At 31.8% G+C, this 22,686-nt stretch overlaps 1 protein-coding gene across 1 annotated transcript; it reads right to left on the bottom strand.

The window, feature by feature from the left end:
• Positions 1-8,372: 8,372 nt before the first annotated feature.
• Positions 8,373-10,430, bottom strand: LOC132938036 (uncharacterized). The gene has a single exon (XM_061004702.1). The coding sequence runs from the start codon at positions 10,428-10,430 to the stop codon at positions 8,373-8,375; it is 2,058 nt and encodes a 685-aa protein (XP_060860685.1).
• Positions 10,431-22,686: the final 12,256 nt, after the last annotated feature.

Here is a 22,686-nt window from a genome sequence, read left to right as displayed (position 1 = left end):
CGACCACGATGACAAAGAACAGTATTGGAGCGAGGGGGGAAACGTTATGTTTTGTGAAATATGCGGAAACAACATAAGGGAATATCGGAACCGGCCTATACAAGAAGACGAGAAAGCCATAGAAACCAAAAACCAGCTAATTCAACACAAAAATGAAATCAAAATCAACAATCAAAATATAAGCGTAGATTCAAATACTGAACGAAAACAAAGAGTGCTTTTTATCCATAAAAATAAAATTAGACGACAACGAACAAAATGCAATTATAGACACAGGCTCAAATATATCATTTATAGATTATTCCCTAATAAAAAATAAACAAGTCACTAAACCCAAATAACTATAACAGGCACTGGCAACAACGAACTGATACAAATAGGAACAACAGAATTAACAATTACAATCAACACACACCATATCAAATCAAAGTATACGTCGTTGAAGGACTAAATTTTAAATTACTATTAGGAAACGATTTTAATATTAGATACAACCTAATAGACGATTTTAAAAATAAAAACATACAAACCGATAATAATTCTATAAAAATGGACGAAATATGGTACGAACATAATGTAAATCACAACTTAAACATTTATACAACTGAAAGCATCACTAGTGCAACCAACATTAATAAAAATAAAATTAAAATTATATCTAACGAAAATATTACCATAACTCTTAAGATTAGGTCAAAAATAAAGGTGTCCACAAAAATGCAAGACAAGCAAATACAATATATATAATAAAACCAACTGAGCGCCTACAAAATAATAAAAAAATAACTCTAGAAACAACATTATTAAATAGTGATGATGAAGTCATATTATACAATTTCTCCAATACCTATAGTAATATACCAAGAAACATGGTTATAGCAATTGCCACTGACTTAAATACGATTAAACGCGATAAATACGAAATAAAAAATATTAATTCAGACAATAAAATTATTAATAAAGAAAAAAATAATAGTAACAAAAATAACAGAAGTAACGTATAAACAAGGTACAATAATAAAAATACCTAACGAACTTAGCTATGAACAACGTATAAAGACACAAACACCAATAAACAAATTCAAGCTTTTATTCACCTCAGACCCTTTAGACTTAGGATGCGCACAAGTAGAACCGTGTGAAATTAAATTTAAAACAGACAAATCGACATTTCAACCACCGTAATTAATTAAAGAAATCCGGGAAGGTTTCGAAAATCTTATAAATTTTATCAAGTCCCTTGAATAATTTTTCTGAATATTACTTTAAACAAAAAACACAAGATTTAATATAACAGTTACTGTACAAATTTAACCTTCCTCAAGATTTTATAACATGTAATACCTTTTACCTACCCACTCAACAAACCACCGTCGGAGACCAGCAGACCGCTCCAGCCGCCAACGTTCTTTTATTCGATTTCTACTGATTCATCATCAACCATCATTCTACATTACGTCCCGGACCTGCAAATTGCAACACTGTCCACGACGAAAAATTTTCACGCAACCACACCAACCTCGTGTTTAGTATCATCTTTTATCCGTTTACACGACACTGATTTTTCTTTTCGGTTGTTGTGTACGACTATATTATGAGGACACCACCATGGGCCACCGATGGCCGAAAGACCAATCCACTGTACACACTACCACTTTAAGTCAACTTCTCAAGCAGGCTGTCAACCACGTTATCATTATATAATATATTGTTTATATATATGCATTATATAACGATTTTAAATAAACGAACAAATTTAATTTAACTATCTACCTTTAATATTTCTCCCGAATTTTATAATATGTAATACCCTTTTAGGAACAAATATGTAATTTAGCACCAGATTAGTAAAATCAATAGCAAGACATTAGGCGTTTTTATATTAACCAAACTATTGTAATATTATAATATAACAAATTACATTCAAGGAAAAATAATAAAATATTAAAAACATGTTACAAAAGTAAAAAACAAAAGAATAGAATGTATTTTCAGCATAATCAAAATTCACGAGTCAACGAGTAGCAACAATCTTCTGAGACAAAGGGCGAATATGATGATTTCAAAGTAGACAATAAGCAATAAACCAAAAATTATAGAAACAATAGCAAATAAAATTGTTCCGTACGAAGACACGAAAAAGACACAGTCCAAACAGAAATTTGAAAAGCAGAAATATAGATATAAGAATAAAAATTACAAATCAAATTCGACAAAACGAAAACAAGCAAGATAATATTCAAATACTTACCTTATGAAATACAAGAAGAGAAGAAGAATTAACTACCACAGAATCAAAGAATGAAACACCATAGAAAAACAACGAAAATGTATTGCTATTTGTCGAAATAAAAATATTATACTTCAAACTGTGAACAATCTCTAAGAAAACATTTTTCCACAAAAGGACCAATCAATACATTTTTATAACCTTATATTCATATTTATTTATTTTTAGGCACGCATTATATAATTAATTATTAAAGTAGTAAGATTAAATTAACATTTAAGCATAATTTTATAGTCAACGACGCGAATAAGCCGAGACAGTAACCTAGTAATAATATAAGTTTAGTATTTAATTTTGTAATAAGACATTTTTATGTAGCAATAGCATTAAAAAATGAGTGCATTTTTTCCAAAAACCAACGGAGACTGTCGTATATTGTAGACAGTCATCAAAATAATATTATTTAATATATCTGTAATACAGGTGGGAATATTTTAAATTGTAAATTATTGTTATAGGTCAGGCCAGCGAAGCAATATATTGACTAATGTGCTGAGGCGACGATAATATTTTCTATATAACACCGACGAACGCGCAGACACGGCCCCCGTTGTCGCTGAGTGATTCGGCTACGACGTGCGTGTGAAACGCCGATCGTAGTACGGGCTAGGCGATCTGAATTTACTAAGTGTTTTATTTATGTTTGTTATAATACAATAAAAGTGTTTCCGACCTGAAAACTCGAGGTAAACATTATTTTAGTCATTCTTACGTTCTTAACTTTTATAGGAACAGCGCCGGGTTAAACGTAGTATGTGTCAATGAGGTTTTATTAAAAAGAATAGTGCCAAGGTATATGTAATCTTTGAGTCATTTCAACTAGATAGGAACGACCTAAGAATTGACAAGCGCATACCATCGTACCTCAACGAGTTAACAGCGCCATTCTAATTAACTTTAGAGAGTGTCATTAACTAGAGAATACGAGGGTAAGGCGTATAGTTGGTTTACCGCGTATTGTCTAATACGGGTGATACCACAGCTATAAAAGTTGAAGATTTTATAAATTTTTAACTAGGTACTGAATAATTTGTAAATTTTCAATAAATTTGATAAATTTTGTCAAAATTTGAACTTTAAATGCTCATAAAAAAAAATTGTGCCTATATATTTTTAATATTTTTCAACTGCTATTGTAACATTATATATAACGTTATATATAATGTAATTTATATATAACCTATTTACGTGGAGCCTTGCATTAAATTTTCACGCTTTTTTACCCAACAAATAAAAAAAAACTAAAAAAATTGAAAACTGACAATGTCCGTAATCAGCTCAAAAAGAGTCAAAATATTTTCAAAATTGTATGGTGTATAGAAAATGAAAATATAAACATTCAGTAAAATTTTTATGTATCTACAGTTATTCGTTTTTGAATAACAACAAAATAGCAAAATCGTTACATGAGAAATCGAGTGAATATCAAATGTTGTAAAAATATGAATTTCAAAAGCTTATAAAAATGTAATTTGACTTTTTTGTAGACATTTCTTTTTTGATAAAGGTAGACAAACTTATGGATAATCTTGTATTACATTTTCAAATCTTAGATTTAAAAAGAAAAATTTTCATGTATTCTCAACTCAATATAAATTGTTAATTTTCGTGATATTTCCGTATTTTGTCAATATTTGAACTTTAAATGCTTATAAATAAAAACTGTGACTAAGGATTTTTAATTTTTTTCATCTGCCTTTGAAACAATAACCTAGGAGCCTTCTATTAAATTTTCAATCTTTTTTACTCAACAGATAAAATTTTATTGATATTTATAGAAAAAAAAACAAAAAAAAATGGAAATTGACAATAAACAGCTCAAAATAAGTCAAAATATTTGAAAAATGTTATGGTGTATAGGAAATCCAATTATAATCATTCAGTCAAAATGTCGTGTCCCTACGGTCATTTGTTTTAGAGTTGCACCAAAATCGATTTTCTCGAAAACAGATTTTGCGTAAAAATTCCCGTTTATCCTTATTTTGTCTTTTGTTTTTCACGTCGCTTTTGAAAACTACTGGAAAATTTTAGTTTAGACCTCCCAGAGTATCAACTTGATTTTCCTTTTGATCCCCCAAAGTGCCAACTTGATTCACTTTCCTATCACAAAAGTTACTGTTGAAGAAAATCCAAGCACTTTTACTGTCCTAAAAAGTGATGACAGACACAAAAATAAAAAAAATCACACATCATTGTAAAATCAATACATTCATCGTTCCACTCAGAATCTAAAATAAGAAAATTTCGTTTTCTTTATATGCTTTGTTTAATAACTCCTGACACCTGTAATACAAAAAAAATTTAGTAGTACCAAATTAATTCATTGGAATAAAAATTCAATGTAGACCTACGTAAAAAAATTCTCTTTTGTATTTTCATTTTACCCATTTCCAACTTAATTTTTTTTTCAAAGGCACAGTTTCAATTTTTGAAGTAGCAATAGAAACATGGATGGGTGCAACCAGTTTTAGATTCTGAGCGAAGTGATGAATGTATTGATTCTATAATGATGTGTGTTTTTTTTTATTTTTTTTTTTATTTTACACATTTTATTGTACAATGTTCGAACTACGTGTACACGTGTATATCAATACACGTACCAAACCGAGTGGCAAATCTTGGGTGGCATGAACAGGCGACAGGTGACAGAGGTGGTCACATATGATAATTAAATAATGAGTGGCTGTTATTTTAAGTGTTAGTACTAAAATGAGGGGAGCGTGTGTGGAGGCCATACGGGTGGGGTGGTCGTGGATCGGCGGAGACCTGTTTGATTATGTTATATCTTATTATAATTAATGCAATTTCTGATTTGCGTTGGACGTCACAAAATTAATAGGAATATTTGAAATAGTATAGGTATTTATACATTTTAAATGTTTTATAAAAATACTTAGCCTTATTTCATTTGCCAGCAGAAGTACATCCCAATTGTATGTTCACAATTTTCGATGGATTCAGAGTAGTTGTTGAGTTTTCCAACCAACATCCAAACATTTCTCAACGTTTGGAGATTTTTCTCTTTAGTTATGTTCAAGATTCTTGGCTAATACAATTTGCCGCTGCATCTATAAGTGTCTACAGGTATGAAAATTGTATATAAAACAAACAAAAATAAAATAAATGACCTAATAGTTTTAAAATACATACACTTTTTAGTTCTGATGTCCGCACCAACAGTTATTTGGAGTCATTCCATGCAACATTGTTAAACAAAATGTGGAAACATCCAAATATTTGGGATTTTTGCGTAAAATATGTTGGAATTATAAACAAAACACCCTATATAATGTAGTGTATAAGTAATATATTCACACTGTAGTTCAGCACAGTGACTATACACAGAATATAATATGTCTTGTGTAGTGTAGCCGGGTATACATAGTTAGTCGTTGATTTATATTACGCCTCGTAACACTATTGTACATCGTATCATTATACTTTTATTGTATTATATAATATATTCGATCTTATTATTATTTACCTTTAACTTCTGTATATCTGTGTACTTCAACAGGTTATGTGCCCAGTAGTAAGGTCTTTATAATAAAGTCGTGAATAGTTAATAAAATAATAATTGATTAACGAATTGCGTGTTTTGTGTACAGATAGTGTACATTTACGTTTTTTTAAATATGGAAAACGAACAATATGAAATCAACAAACTCAAAGATGCATCAAATTGGAACATGTGGAAATTTCAAATTAAGGTAATCATGAATGCAGCTGAAATTTTTGATGTAGTAACAGGAAAATCAAAGAAACCAATTTTAACGAAAATCGGTAATGAAACTGAAGACGAAGCAAGAAAATAGCGTTGATTTATCAATATGGGAAAGGGCAGATAATAAGACTCAAAAATGTATCGTCACATCGTTAGATAAACAACCTCTACAATACATTACAAACTGTGTCACAGCAAATGGTATGTGTAACAAACTACTTAGTGTGGACGAACAGATGTCGGACACAAGCATAACAATAGTACAACAAAAGTTCTATCGCTATATAATGGATCTAAAAGAAAATATAGCCGGTCATATTTCAAAATTAGAAAATCTAAGTAGACAATTAAAACAATTGGGAGAACCTATGTTATGATTTGGTATTATTAAACATAGGAAGTAAGTAAGGATGTAGCAGTTAGTAAACAAATTAGAAATGTAGTATTTATAAAACATTTAGAATTATGAAATGAAATGATTATTGTAAATTAGTGTAAACAGGTACAATCCCGAAACTGCGAGTAAGCACTTTTTATATAGGAGGGATTGTCCTACAGAAGTTTAGATATAAGGAACGTTAAGATTGTAAGACGGTCAGTGGAGAATGGAGATAGTGCCATTGACTGTACATGTTCAGAACGCAATAAACTTTATTAATTGAATATTTGAACGTGTGTTTGTTACTTTATTTACTAAATCTATATACAATTTCCACAAGTACGAGGCTACGGTCAACCGACTTGTAACATTGGTGGCAGCGGATCAAAAGAACCATTAATTCAAACGAGGCGCGTTCATTCAATCAGGGTGAGTTAAATTGTTATTGAACCAGTCAAGGTGCATAATTCCAGTCAACTACGGATCATTCCACTCAAGTACAGAGCATTTCATTCAACTACAGAGCATTTTCATTCGACTACAAGGCATTCCAGTCAACTACAGAGCATTCCAGTCAACTACATAGCATTCCAGTCAACTACAGAGCATTCCAGTCAACTACAAAGCATTCCAGTCAATTACAGAGCATTCCAAACAAATTCAGCATTCAACTTTTTCAAGGCAACAGAGAAACAACTTCGATAATGTTAAATTTATTGGTATTGTAAGTTTGTTATTTTTATATATTGTATTGTAAGCATATCTATATTTTTCTATTTATATTTAATTAATGAGCGACGATAGTGGTTGATCGCGCCGGGAACGATACAATTATAGCTCGTGCGCCCGGTACAGCAATACTTGTACGCAACGTTCACACACCGATCGACTTGTGTTTGTGTGTATATATGTTATAGCGACTCAAAGGAAGTGGACGGGTTCGCCGTGCAAGACCAGAGAGTGCTAGTGTGTGGTGGGTGTGTGAGTGTGTAGATGTGATAGTGTGTAAGCTTATAAAATAATGACAGAAAGGTAACTCTATTTAATAATGGATAACACGGTTGCTGGTAAAAATGGTTGTTGTATTGTACACAAAATAAATAATTATTTGTGGACACAAGGAATATAAAAAAAATCACAGCAACATAAAGGTATAAAATATGACTAATAATATTGTGGCCCTTCTGGCCCAACAGGATATAATAATAAATAATAAATAATAAACTCACAATTTGGACGGTGCACGGCTGGCCAGCTGCTACCCTTGCCTGTATAATAGTTTTATAATGGACACACAACAATAATAATATAAATTCACTGGCTATTCAAGCCAGACAATAATTTAAATAGCAATAACTAAGTACAGTTATAATATGATACTGTTTAAAATAACCCGACGATTAGCGTTGCGGTATATGCCAACAAAATAATAAAATATGCAAACGGCTATTAGAGCCGATGCTAACAATATAATATTTGTGGCGATTCGCGCCTATATACACAATGAATTATTACAATAATAATAACAGACACTGACGGCGATTCGCGCCTACAAAAAGTATAATAATATTTGTGGCGATTCGCGCCTATAATACACAATGAATTATTACAATAATAATAAAAAAACACTGGCGGCGATTCGCGCCTACAAAGAGTATAATAATATTGTTGGCTATTCGAGCCAAAAATGTATCTAATAAAATGCCGGCGATTAGCGTAATTTCGGCGTTGGCGTAACGGGATAGACTGACTATTCCGGCGGCCGTGTTAAAGCTTCCACACAGCGAGCCGTCGGCGGCTGCATTACATAATTCATTATCTACATTTATCTATTACATAATAATTCACGGACGACACAATTGACATAAAAATAATAAATACAAAACTTGCGGTGTGTGTGTGTGTGTGTGATCGGTCGGTGTGGACGGACTATTACGACGCTACCGCCGGCGCGAACATTCTCCCCCCCGTTGAGAAATCTATTTTTCAACAGCCTCCTCTGCATCGATTGGGAGCTTGCAAAGTTTTGCGACTGGACGGCGCATTGTTTTACCGGAAGAGTTACGTACGGACACAACCCTTACGTTACCGTCACAACCTAGATGTAGTTCTATAACGCGTGCTAAGTGCCACTTAAAGGGCGGTAGGTTGTCTTCTTTGACAATTACTAAATCGTCTATGGCTAGGTTGGAGCTTCCTGATGTCCACTTTCCACGGACCTGTAGTTGGGGTAGGTACTCCATGTGCCATCGCTTCCAGAAAGTTTGAAGAAGATGTTGTACAAATTTCCAACGTCGCATTGCATGTGGTTCTTCGCCATTTAAATCAGGTTCTGGGAACGACGTTACAGGTGCACCGAGTAAGAAGTGCGCTGGGGTAAGTGAGGTGAAGTCGTTAGGATCGCTGCTCATAGGTGTCAATGGTCGGGAATTGAGGCAGGCTTCAATTTGACATAGCAGTGTACTGAGCTCACTTAGAGTTAGCTTTGCCTCTCCAGTAGTCCTAGCCAAGTGGTGTTTAGCGCTCTTAACTGCTGCTTCCCACAGCCCTCCAAAATGAGGGGCTGATGGGGGATTGAAGCGCCAGGTGATCCCTTCATTTGCTAGCTGACTGCCAAGATGTTGAGTATATTTGGTCAACTCCTTGTTCGCTCCAACGAAGTTTGTTCCGTTATCGCTCCACAGTTCTGCGGGTTTGCCTCGTCTAGCAACAAATCGTCTTAAGGCCGCTATAAAAGCCTTGCTCGTTAAGTCCTCGACTGCTTCTATATGAACCGCTCTTGTAGAAAAACACACGAATATTGATACCCACGCCTTTGTTCCTGATCGACCCCTGATTCCGCTTCGGATGATTAACGGTCCTGCAAAATCCACGCCCGTGTACGTGAAGGGACGTGAACATTGTACTCTTTCCTTTGGTAATGGCGCCATTATTGGAATTTGAAAGGTCGGTTTGCTCCGTACACACTTCACGCACCTTCGAACTGTTGAGCGCGCTAATAGTCTACCAGACAGCGGCCAATACCTCTGCCTGATTTCCGCTAATAATAACTGAGGACCACAATGCAATAATTTCATGTGATAATCTAAGAATATCAACTGTGTAATTCTGTGATTGTATGGAAGAATTATTGGTTGTCTTTGGTCTTGTGAAAGATTGGCATTGTCAAGACGACCACCCACTACTATCATGCCATACCTTAGACCGATGTTCAATGACCTTAACTTGCTTCGACCAGGAATGTCCTTATTTTTTGCTAATGCTTCATGCTCCTCCGGAAAGGCCTCCCTTTGAGCATAAGTTATCAGTCTCTGTTCAGCAACCATTAACTCTTTAACTGTCAGATAGCGTACTAGTTGTGGGGTGCGTTTAGTTTTTATGAATTCAATGAACCGCAGAATCCACGCAGTTGCTCGACGTAGGCGTTGCCAGTTTGAGCATGAATCAACAAGTCGCATTGGTAACGGCACTGTTAAAAGAACGAAACGTACGGTTTTCTGCTCAGGTAATTCTTCTCCAGTTGGCAGTGATACTCGTTCGAATCGCCAACCATTTTGCTCATGAGATAGCCATTTTGGTCCACTCCACCACAACTCGATGCCTTTCAAGTCTTGCGCCTTCACACCCCTCGATAACACATCTGCTGGATTATCATAAGTCCTCACATAGTACCATTGCTCAGTATTGGTAATATCTAAAATCTGTGCAACACGGTTTGACACATAAGTTTTCAAGCGACTAGATTGGCTATTCAACCATCCCAACACTATAGTTGAATCGGTCCACAGGTAAAATTTATGTATGTCAACCTTCCATGACTTGGCTACCTTCATTGCTAACTCAGCCAGTACTAGGGCTCCTCCCAATTCTAATCTAGGGATTGTAGCTCCCTTGAGAGGGGCGACCCGAGTAGATGCGCACAATAATCGTGATTGCCATACTCCGCTTGGCAGTTTACACCGTACATAAATACATGCACCATAGGCATTTTCTGATGCATCACAAAAGCCGTAAACTCGGTCCTTAATCCTGCACATGCGACTGCCTTTCTTGGAATTTCCAGTGTTTTAAGCGTACTGAGGTCTGACCAGTAATTGTACCATTTTTGTTTTATTTCAACAGACAATGAACTATCCCAATCTGCTTTAACGAGCCATAGTTGCTGCAGAAAAATTTTTCCTTTTACCAACACTGGAGCAAGGAATCCTAGTGGGTCAAATATACTGTTTAGAGCGGACAGGAGACTACGCTTAGTTGCTTCACTGTTCTTGTCAGAAATCGCTAATTCGAGCCAAAAATGTATCTAATAAAATGCCGGCGATTAGCGTAATTTCGGCGTTGGCGTAACGGGATAGACTGACTATTCCGGCGGCCGTGTTAAAGCTTCCACACAGCGAGCCGTCGGCGGCTGCATTACATAATTCATTATCTACATTTATCTATTACATAATAATTCACGGACGACACAATTGACATAAAAATAATAAATACAAAACTTGCGGTGTGTGTGTGTGTGTGTGATCGGTCGGTGTGGACGGACTATTACGACGCTACCGCCGGCGCGAACAGTGGTAGTACTAGTAGCGTAACACAGAGCGATAGTAAAGACAAAACATTTGTCCCAGATAGGTCATTTGATTCAGATGATAGTAGGGCAAGTCAAACGACATTAGGTAGGGATAGCGTTAGTAACCAAGTAGAAAATACAGTGCAGAATCAGAGTACTTTATTAGGACTTCAAAATCCTGACACCAGTAGAAACACATTACATTTGCCAATACAGCGTAGACGGTTAGGAGTACCAGCAGAATTAAGTTCAAACATTGTTAAGGAAAATATTTCTTTTGATAGTAGTACTGAATCATACAGTTTTGTACCAAATTTGAGTCAATCAAGTACTGAATTAGTAAATATGAGTGTAATTACTTCTTTAGAGGCAGCATTTCGAATATTACCAAAGTTTGACAAACAAGACTCTGAAGGCTTACATAATTTCATAAAGTCATCAGAATTTGCTTTTTCATGCATTAGTGAGGAGTTAAAACCCATAATATTAGGGGCAATAGTTGCAAATTTAACAGCAAAAGCAGCTCAGGTTGTCCGATTTAAAAAAATAAATTCATGGGAAGAATTGAAAACACAGTTAAAAAATTGTTTTGAACCACAACATACTTCCACACATTTGATGTTAGAATTGACCACAACTCGTCAGAAATATGATGAAGAAATTAGTACATTTTATAGCCGGTTAGAAAAGCTATTTCATTTGACGTTGAATGTTCAAACCAAAGATAAAACTGCAGCAGTGGCAGAAGTCATAGAGGGAATTTTAAAAACTCAAACATTAAGTATTTTCATTGAAGGACTAAGACAGCCTATAAAAATGTTAGTAAAGGCAAGTCGTCCGAGTACAATAGAGGAAGCATTTGCGGTGGCTCAACAGGAGGAAATGTCATACAAATCAGATAAGGAAACACAATCAAAAATGCCGAAGCAAAATACAGCGAAAATTACATGTTTCAACTGTGGCAAAGTAGGTCACATGGCCAAGGTATGTAGGTCAAGATCAAATCATCAATTTATAAAACAGCCACAAGAGAATCAAAAGAACGGGGTTACGAATACTGGGCAAAATTCAAAACCAAACAATTGGTCAGCAAATATTCATCGGCAAACTGCAGAAAGTAATAGTGCGATTAATAACAAGACAATTGTTTGTAAATATTGTAAGAAACTAGGTCATGAAATTGGAGTATGCAGGAAATTAAAATACAACAATGAGAAAAGAGCTAGTCAGGCAAATTCAAGTTCAATGTCAGAACCATCAACTTCGGGAAACGAGACAGGGTCGATTCAGAGCGGCGAACGATCGGTCCAGGAAATCAAAGCAACAGCCGTAACATTTCAAGAGCATTTAAATTAAAGGCTCAACTTTTTAAAGATCACATTATATGTCAGGCTACGGAATTCGTTAATCAGGAATCAAGATTTTTACTTGACACAGGGAGCGAAGTAAATATAGTAAAATTATTGTCATTAAAAGATGACGTAAAAGTTAACGAAAGAATTTTATATCGATTAAAAGGGATTAATGAATATTTTGTGAACACAATTGGGTCAGTAAATATAATGATAAATTTTGGAGAAGAAAAAAGACAAGTAAGGTTTCAAGTTGTTAATAATAATTTTCCAATACCTCATGATGGGATTTTAGGTAAGGAGTTTTTAGAGGATAACAAGATAGCAATTGATTATTCAAAAAATGAGATAACGTCAACACTTACTGAAGACAATTTTACAGTGGTAAATCAAGACATTCCGCATGTAGATAATTTCGACATTGCAGTAGTACCACCGAGATCGGAAATGATCATTCCAGTAAAAATTACAGATAATCAAATAAAGGAAAATGATACAGTGATTATATATTCACAAGTATTGCAAAATCGAGTTCAATTTGGTAATGTAATTACTAAAGTGAAAAATCGGCAGGTGTTAACAAAAATTGTTAATCAAAATGAAAATTCTATTAAGTCACAGCCAGTGTTGCAAACCTTGCAAAACACAGGTACAATCTCTCTCACGTATCCGTGTCGTGCGATAACAAAAGAGTATGAGCTAACCCCCACCAGATCAATAGTAACGAAAACATCGTATGATTTCATTCCGAGAGTGAACATAACGGCTAATATGAAACAATATCAAACTAATAGGATACAGGATGATTTTCCAAAAATAAATAATTCATATTATCCCGATTTTCATTCATTAGCAAATAACGCAAAACAATTAGATTTATTATTACAGTCACAAATAGATGATAGTATAGAATATGTAACTGTATCTAATATAACATACGTAACAGTAGGAATAGGTATAGGTATATTAGTGTTAATAATTGTAATAAGTAAGATAAGTTTTAAACTGTACAAACAAAATAAAGTGTCAATGAGTTATATAAAAGCATTGGTCAATACAAAATCAGTAGACGACATACAATGCGTAGAAATTAAGTAGATTTAAGATGTAATTATATAATGATTTATGAATGTATAAAATATTTATTTTTATGAGGAAAAAAGAATGTAATAAGAAAATTGACTCATGAGGACATGAGCTTTCATTCAACAAGGGGAGTGTTATGATTTGGTATTATTAAACATAGGAAGTAAGTAAGGATGTAGCAGTTAGTAAACAAATTAGAAATGTAGTATTTATAAAACATTTAGAATTATGAAATGAAATGATTATTGTAAATTAGTGTAAACAGGTACAATCCCGAAACTGCGAGTAAGCACTTTTTATATAGGAGGGATTGTCCTACAGAAGTTTAGATATAAGGAACGTTAAGATTGTAAGACGGTCAGTGGAGAATGGAGATAGTGCCATTGACTGTACATGTTCAGAACGCAATAAACTTTATTAATTGAATATTTGAACGTGTGTTTGTTACTTTATTTACTAAATCTATATACAAACTCCACAAGTACGAGGCTACGGTCAACCGACTTGTAACACCTATCTCAGAATCAATGTTAATTACAACAATTTTGATGGCATTACCTGATAGCTATAGGCACTTCTACAGTGCATGGGACTCAATGAATAGTGCAAATAGAACGCTAGAACAGTTAACCACTCGATTGATGGTGGAAGAAACACGACAAGTGCAAGGACAGGAGGTCCGTGACGATGGTGCTGAAAGTAGTGCTTTGACTGAAAACAAAGGCAAGTATAATAAAAGTCAGAAATACGTGAGCAAAAGTGGTAATTCTAAACCAGGAAAATGCAATTACTGTAAAAAACCAGGACACTGGAGGACTGCACGATATTCAAAAAGGAACAAGAAGAAAAGAAATCAACTTCTGGTTTGGCGCTTATTGGCGTACAAAGAAAAGTTGATGAAATCGACGACTCAGAAAAATGGTATGTGACTCAGGTGCGAGCGACCACATGACAAGTCGAAAAGAGTGGTTCGTCGATTATAAACATTTTGATGTGCATTCGACTGTACGTATTGGAGATGGTAAGCACATTATGGCAGTCGGGAAAGGTAATATAAATATTCATACTTATGTTGACAATAAGTGGATAAAAGGCTACTTAGAAAATGTTTTATATGTACCTGATCTAAAGGTAAATTAATTTTCTTGTGGGGCATGCCTTGATAAAGGAATTACAATAATAACACAGACAGTAAAGGTTGTACATTTAAAATTAATAATCGTGTAATTGCAGTCGGTGTTCGTGAGAATAAATTGTTTACTCTGGCACAAAATACTATGTCATCAGAATGTCAAACATGTTCGTGAGTATTTAAAACACAATGAAATACAATTTACAGATATACAAGGACAGTTATTCTGTGAACCATGCATCTATGGCAAACAGCATAAGGAGACGTTCACTCAGAGCAAAACAATAACTACTGAACCAGGGCAAATAATAACATAGATGTTCGCTACTACTATATAAGAGAAAAGTTCAATGAGGGATTGTTTTCATTGGAGTACATATCCAGCAAGGAGCAGATTGCGGACTTTATGACAAAGCCAACTCCACGAACGCGGTTCAATGAGCTAAGGGAGATGTTAGGAGTTATAAATATTGTTGTATAAGGGTATATTGTTTAAGGGAAAGTGTTGGAATTATAAACAAAATACCCTATATAATGTAGTGTATAAGTAATATATTCACACTGTAGTTCAGCGGACGCTGACTATACATTTTTATAATATTACATCATATATGTCTTGTGTAGTGTAGCCGGGTATGCATAGTTAGTCGTTGAATTATATTACGCCTCGTAACACTATTGTACCTACACCGTATCATTATACTTTTATTATATTATATATATCTGATCTTATTATTATTTACCTTTAACTTCTGTATATCTGTGTACTTCAACAATTTGTAAAATAATATTTGTTCAGAAATTAGAAGTTCAATCGAACTATCTACCTACCCAATGGCTTTTTGTTTAGAGCTGTGAATTAAATGTTATGATTTAAGATGGTTGGTTACAATATGTTAAATAATAATAAGTAGGTAATTAAATATTTAATTGTTTTCTAAAAAGACTGTTGCTGATTGAAAATCAGTTTCACATTGAAATGGACCAAGTTTAAAAAAACCTAACAGCAAATGAATGATTTCATTTTATTTTATATGTATATACGATATACCTACCTATATATTTTTGGGTTTGTGTTATTTTTAAATGTTAAGGTTAGAAATCATACGTCTAGAGTAAAAAAAGAGCAGATGCAACACGTAGAATAAGAGATTATATTAATATATTATTAAATGAACATAGGAACCTCTTAATGTTCTTTCAAAGCAAGCCATATGATGGATGGTCACCTTTCATGGGCAAGTTGGCCCACAGCCATAGTTCACCTGATAAATTATTATTACCTATTATTATAATAATTATTATTAACATTTTATTTATGCTTACATTTTTTGACAGTTGAATTATATATTTTATATTATTACATTTTTCAATATTTATTGAACAATACTTTTTATAAGTTGTAGTTAAGATTCATCGAGTAGCAATGAATTTATTGGTTTTACGATGATTATGTGTGCTTTATTGCCAATAAACATAATTTTTAAAAAAATGTTTATAATACCTTACCGTAGAAAAAAACTTCAGAATTTACACTTCTAACTTGTAACTTGTTAGTACTTTCAGAGTTGTTATTTGTAAGTGTAATGTCGACATGGTTTTTTTATAACACTATAAGCAGTAATAGGCCCGTATTACAATAGTTAAACTAAGGTTCAATTGCCGAATTCGACCGGTAAAATCAGTGGGTTAAGCGTTTTTTGTCACAGTTTTTAATTCGGGAGTCAGTTTATAGTCTACATTTATGGATTTTTTAACGATGTCAAAAAAATTATTTTGATAATATACCTAAATATATATCATACACGTCTAAAATGGAAAATGTTATCAAGGCCGTAACTGAAAACAAATTTCTGGGAGGACAAATTTTTTTTAGTATATATACTGGACATTTATCTTTTTTACGCTCATAATATTAATATCTTTTTATTCTTGATATGACTGCTTTAACGAAAATATAAAATTATTCTTAGTACAATAATAGTCAATAAACAATATTCACTGTTGGAAAATGTCGAAGGGGGGTACATTTCCCCGCCACCACAATATTGAAATCATTGATTTATTAAAATAACAAAACGTGACGAGCTATCAAAAATCATTCATTCTACATTCAGTCTCCTAGTAGGTACCTATCATATGCAGATAATTTTGTCGTTTTATTAATGCAAAAATGCCAAAAAATGGAGTATTATCACGTGAAGTTATTATTGAAGGTGTCGTAACTTATAAGGATAAGTTGATCAAAGACTATGGATCGGGTAAAAGTAAGTACCTACCATTAAATGTATTATTAATATTAAGAAGATGGTTATTATTACAATTTATATATGTCATAATTATGTAAAATATACATGATCTGTATTAATTAGTCATCTAATAGATACAGACAGAACTAATATAAAATATAAGAATATTTATATATTGGTCGAAAAACATAATAATCAATAATATAAGAATACGCAATATTTATGATTTATACTTAAAAAATTAGATTTTATAGTTTCAGATAATTTTTCACGACATTTTTCTCGAGCTCTTTTAATTGAAGATCTATTAATTATGTACTCACTAGTATTGACATTAAACGATTCAGCTGCAGCTGTAAGTAAATGCACAGCATCTCGGTCACTTATTTTGCATTTGTCTAATGCAGCCGATAAGCGGTGGTTTATAATTTCTTTTCTTGCTCGCTTGATTTTTGATGGGCCAGGACTTTCCAAATTCATAATTTCCTCTTCATCAGTTAAGTTTTCATCTGATACATAGTCCATATACATAACTGTAACATAAAAAGTCCTTAGAAACATTGTTTTTGAAAGTCATTATTTAAAATTATTAATTTACATTAATTTTAAAAATATAATTATAAAATAAAATTAATATATAAACTACCTGTTGATGTCGATGTAATTTCGTGTTTTTCTTTCTGTTTGGCCTTTTGTTTTTCTAAAGACAATTTTCGAAATTCAAGACTGGTTAATTTTGAGTCTTTACCCATCATGCATCCGTGACGTCCTTTTTCACGTTGTTTTATTAAAAATAGCTTATCTTCGTGAATTTTTATAATATTTAATGCATTACTATGCGCAATGTCAAATAAGTCATCTAAATTGTCTTCAAATGTATTCATATTTTTTTTTTGTGTATCCGTTTTTCTATTTTTATTTTTATCTAATTGTCTCCATTCGTCATATAGTTTTTTAATTTTTGTTACGCAATTTGATCGATCTTGAATAGGTATACGTGCTTTTATCCAAAAAATTTGACATTCATCAAACACAAGACTAGCGCTATCGTGTAATGTTAGTTTGACTGTACGCATAATGTAAAAGAGAACACTCAAAATATCTCTTTTTGATGGAAGCTTACTACCGGTTATTTGATTTTTCATAACACCAACCAAAAAAATTAACTGTCTTGACATAATTAAATTGTAAATTAAAATGTATACTAAATGTAAAACAATATTTAACAATATTTTAGAATAACATTACTACAATCACTATACGTTTAACCACACCGCTGTACACTCAGTGAATAACGAAAAATTAAACCTGTAGGCTAATTTCATTTAGGTAATACCTAATAGGTATTTAAGACACCGATATTGATGACGATAAAGTTAAGTGGTCTGGTCATAAATCGTTTTCAACACATAGTTATCGCAAACAAGTATCTTTATTACTGAAAATGATAACAAATCGACTACCTATATCTTCTATCGATTTGCTAAAGATAATTATTTCCGAAATTATTATTACAATATTATATAATCCGAATATTACTACAATACAATGGTCACTTCACTGCAAATTTAGCAATCACCTAATTGTATTGTTTTTTTTAATATTTTATCAAATACACTTGAATAAATGTAAAAAATCTATTTTGCAAAATAAATAAAATATTTCATACTTAACTATTTTTCTTGGAAAATAACAGACTTACCACAAATTTTGTAAATATATTTTTTATGAGGAATACTAAAATATATAATCAACCCTCTATACATTTTGCGCTAAGTACTATAGTTTTTGAGTTAAACTAAAAAAACTACAAAACTACCCTCTATGGCAAATTTTCAACCCTCTTGAGGCACGGGAAGGGGGTGAGTCATCATGACCAAATTTAGCCCAAATAACTTACTCATTATAATGAACAAAATGGCGGGTACCTGACTCTAAATTTTGGAAGTTAAAAAATAAGGACCACCCTAATATATATATATGTAGTAATATGATATCAATCAAACATCACAGTACGTATTTCAACATAATCATAGATTCCAAAATTATCATGTAATTTTATTATTACCACGGACTAAGATATTATGATTTTAGTACCTATCATTAAAATAATAAAATGTATATTATTTTATTATTATAAAATTATTTAATGGATCCAACACATACCACTGGGCTATATAATATAATATATAGTAGGTACATTTTGGTAAATAATTTCATTTATTTCTTGAAAAATACGGGTCGGGGCCTCGGAGGCGATCACTGCATATATATAATGGTTATTGTATAAAGTTGAATAGAAACACTCAGACTGTAATGATATTTATGAAACCAAATTAAAGGAGAACATTATCTGTGGAATATCGTTTTTAGTTGTTCGATATTTTAATTTATATTTATAATATTATGTGTCCTGTGTAAATCTGCTAATACGGGGCATTTAAACGTTCTACAATGAAACCAGCCACGTATCGATAAAAATAGCACCGACACAACCACGACAATGTACCTATCGAATATTTTAAATAATAATTATATTAGTAAAGTATCTATGTTAAAATAATTAAATTGCACTTGATCATATTTTAAGTCTTGGAATGTAAAGTGTATAACGTTATGATTCTTACTTTTAAAAAAATGCTTGTAGAAGTTTCAAGAACGCATGAATAATATTTTCAAATTATAACACGGAACTGAAATCGTTCTTCTTCGTTTAAATATCTAATATCGTCCAAACTTGAACTTCAAATAACTATAAAAAAAAAATTGTTTATATTATATTTTATAGATTTTTTGATTAACGTATAAACTATTTACGTGGAACCTTTTTTAAATTGTTAATCCTTAGCTAAATAATTTGAACACTACATTTTTTTCGAAATTTGAAATTTAAATACTCTTTATTATGTATTTTTAATATTTTTAAACCATCATTGTAACAAATGTGTGAGAAGCATTCCATTAAATTTTCAAGCTTTTTGACTAATGAATCATTTTATGGACATATTATAATATGGAAAAAAAATTATTAATTTATATCGACATAAATATACATATGTATATACGGTTATTTTTTTTAGAGTTACGTACTTGAAAACCAAAAAAGATATTCTCAAAAACCGATTAAGCGTAATAATTTCCGTTTTTCCTTGTGCTTATGAAAACTACTTGGAATTTTAAACTGTTGACCTCTTTAATGCACAAAACTAGATTTAGTTGAATAAGATACTATTGTTGAAAATCAAAGCATTATTTCGACTACTTGTCGTTTACCTAAATACAAAAAATAAAACACACAAGTCACACATCGTTGTAAAAACAATACATTCATTTCAAGAATTTAAAAGTTAAATGATTTCAAATGTCCTTAGGTAAACAGTTTAAAAAAATATAAAATATTTTGAAAGTTATATCAGGTAAGAAGTCGTTATGACGTTAGGGTGCCCATGCCTGGACCCTTCCAAATAATCGTATTATCATAATTCATAGAAAAACCAACAAATCCTTTATTTCGTTCACGTTCATGATAATTTAAACAATTAAATAACAAAAAAAATGTATATACCTAATATATATATTCCTGTTTTTAGTTTTGATAAAAGTTGCTTTTGAGAAACCTTGTATTTAATGCTCATATTTTTAGATAATTTTTTTTATTGAAACGTGTGTTTTTATGCTTAACATTTGATTGAAATCGTAATTATCAAGTTAAACAATCAATTAATCAAAAATATTGATCATATCGTGACATTTTTAAAAGTTTATTTATACTCAAATAAAATGGCGAATTTCACATAAATAGTAACACAGTAAATACTGCAGAAAATAATGATATTCAGTACTCCGTGGTTTCTGATCAGTCACTGAATGGCTACACCTTACGTCCTATATCTCCTAGTACATGCATTGTAGAATAAGATGATGACAGTACTAGCAAAAATATCTCTGATCAATCACTAAAGGGATCAATTATAGAGCCGATCCACGATATGTCCACCGAAATAAAAAACAAAATAAAATCCATGGACATTAGTGAATATAACGACGAAGATACAGCAAAAGAAAATTGGTATCGAAATAACAAAAAAAAAATTAAATATTATATGAGTCCAAATTCTTACTTGAAGTATTTGGATTTGCAGTCAAAAAAAATCAACAGATCTTTTTTAATAATAAAAAATGGTTCAAGAGCTGAAGATCTGAAAGTCTTACAAATAAAAGGTTATGGTTAAATTGTCCTCGCTAACACATGTGCCTTTGACACTGCAGTCTTTTTGAATATGGTTGCTATGTGTGACAGTGAAAAATATTTAAAATCAAACGAAGAAACACACAACTGTTCTATATTTATAAAATGTATTAAAAAAATTCTATCAAAAGGAATTGACACATACAGAGAAAGAGCAAAAATTTTAATTGATTTACAGAAACCATTACAAACTTCTTTAAAGTACAATCAAACACTTCTCAAATGTGAAACAACTTTCAACAATTTACTTACATGTGTTATGCCAGACCCCCCGACCATTTATGATAGTACCGAATGTACTGATTCAAATCGTAATAAAACGAGTTACCAATACTCCCATATAACCTATATATATGATGGAAACTTCAATGAACTTGAAAAATTAATTTATGAACGTACTTGTATATTAGCAGTATTTGTGAACATAAGAATGTCAATAAGACATGTACAACAATTAAAACATTACACTATTTCTATCGAACCAACATTTATTCATAGAAATAATTAAAAATGACGAAGGTGAGTGTGTATAAACGTATAATCTTATGTGTTTATAATAATATAAGTTTTATTAATCAAATAATTAATAATTTACACAATTTTAGGATTTACCAGCCAAAAATCCAAGACCCAATGTACTTATAAAACTATCAGATATCCCTCCTGTACTAAGTGTTCAAAATGTGAACTATGAACTCCTAGGAATTTGTTCATTGACTGGCAACATAAGTGGTGTAGATCACTATAATAAGCGTATTGTAGAATGTTAAATAACAATATTTTATGATGATTTGGCAGTAAAATCAATTCCAATTAAGTCTGAAACAATTTTACAGTGTGAATATATCTATTATACTATATAAATAATATGAAGACAAATTATTATTTCAGTTAAAATGTAAACTTATCTTTTGTTATGTATTTTATTATACAACTTCTAGGTACGTATTATTTTAATGAAAAAATGTAGTTTATTTAAAGATTAACATATTGTAGTCAACTATAGATAATATGAATTTTGAAAATATTTAACTGAATGATTATAATATATATGCTGTTTTTTTATAGCCATGTCTTATACAAATTATGAAATAAACTATCATTTTGAAAAAAAAAAAAAACTTCTTTGAGTTTGTCTGAACATATTAAGTATATTATAAATTATAATAACATAATATTAGTTTGCATAAACAATAATATTCACATAAAATATTAAATCTTAGCAACTCCCATATAAGCTAGGCCTGTGGTGAGATGACGTGTTTATTAATTATAATTTTTTTGTGACTAGAATTTACATGCGCACTATAACATTTTCAAAATATTAGCTACTCACATAATACTTACTCATAGCGTGTTACCTACTCATAACTTCACACAAAGTTAAGACTTATCGACATTTAGATGCGATTATTTTTTTCCTCATTTATTTATACTTAAAAGTTTCTATAGAAACACACTAAATTGATAGGTGGCACATTTTTTTTTTTATAACAATTTACACAGATTCATTTTTATTAAAGTACAATAAAATAAATTCAAATGGGCTATTATGATTTAGTTCCAAATAACTCAAGTACGTTGCTTACTATAAAAAAGAAGATTCACATTAATTCAATAATTACATTGGTACGTTTTCTTGCACTTTAAAAACAATT

This window comes from Metopolophium dirhodum, chromosome 1 (assembly GCF_019925205.1).
Source record: "Metopolophium dirhodum isolate CAU chromosome 1, ASM1992520v1, whole genome shotgun sequence".
Taxonomy (NCBI): Eukaryota; Metazoa; Arthropoda; class Insecta; order Hemiptera; family Aphididae; genus Metopolophium; species Metopolophium dirhodum.
This window is presented reverse-complemented; position numbering and strand designations above follow the sequence as displayed.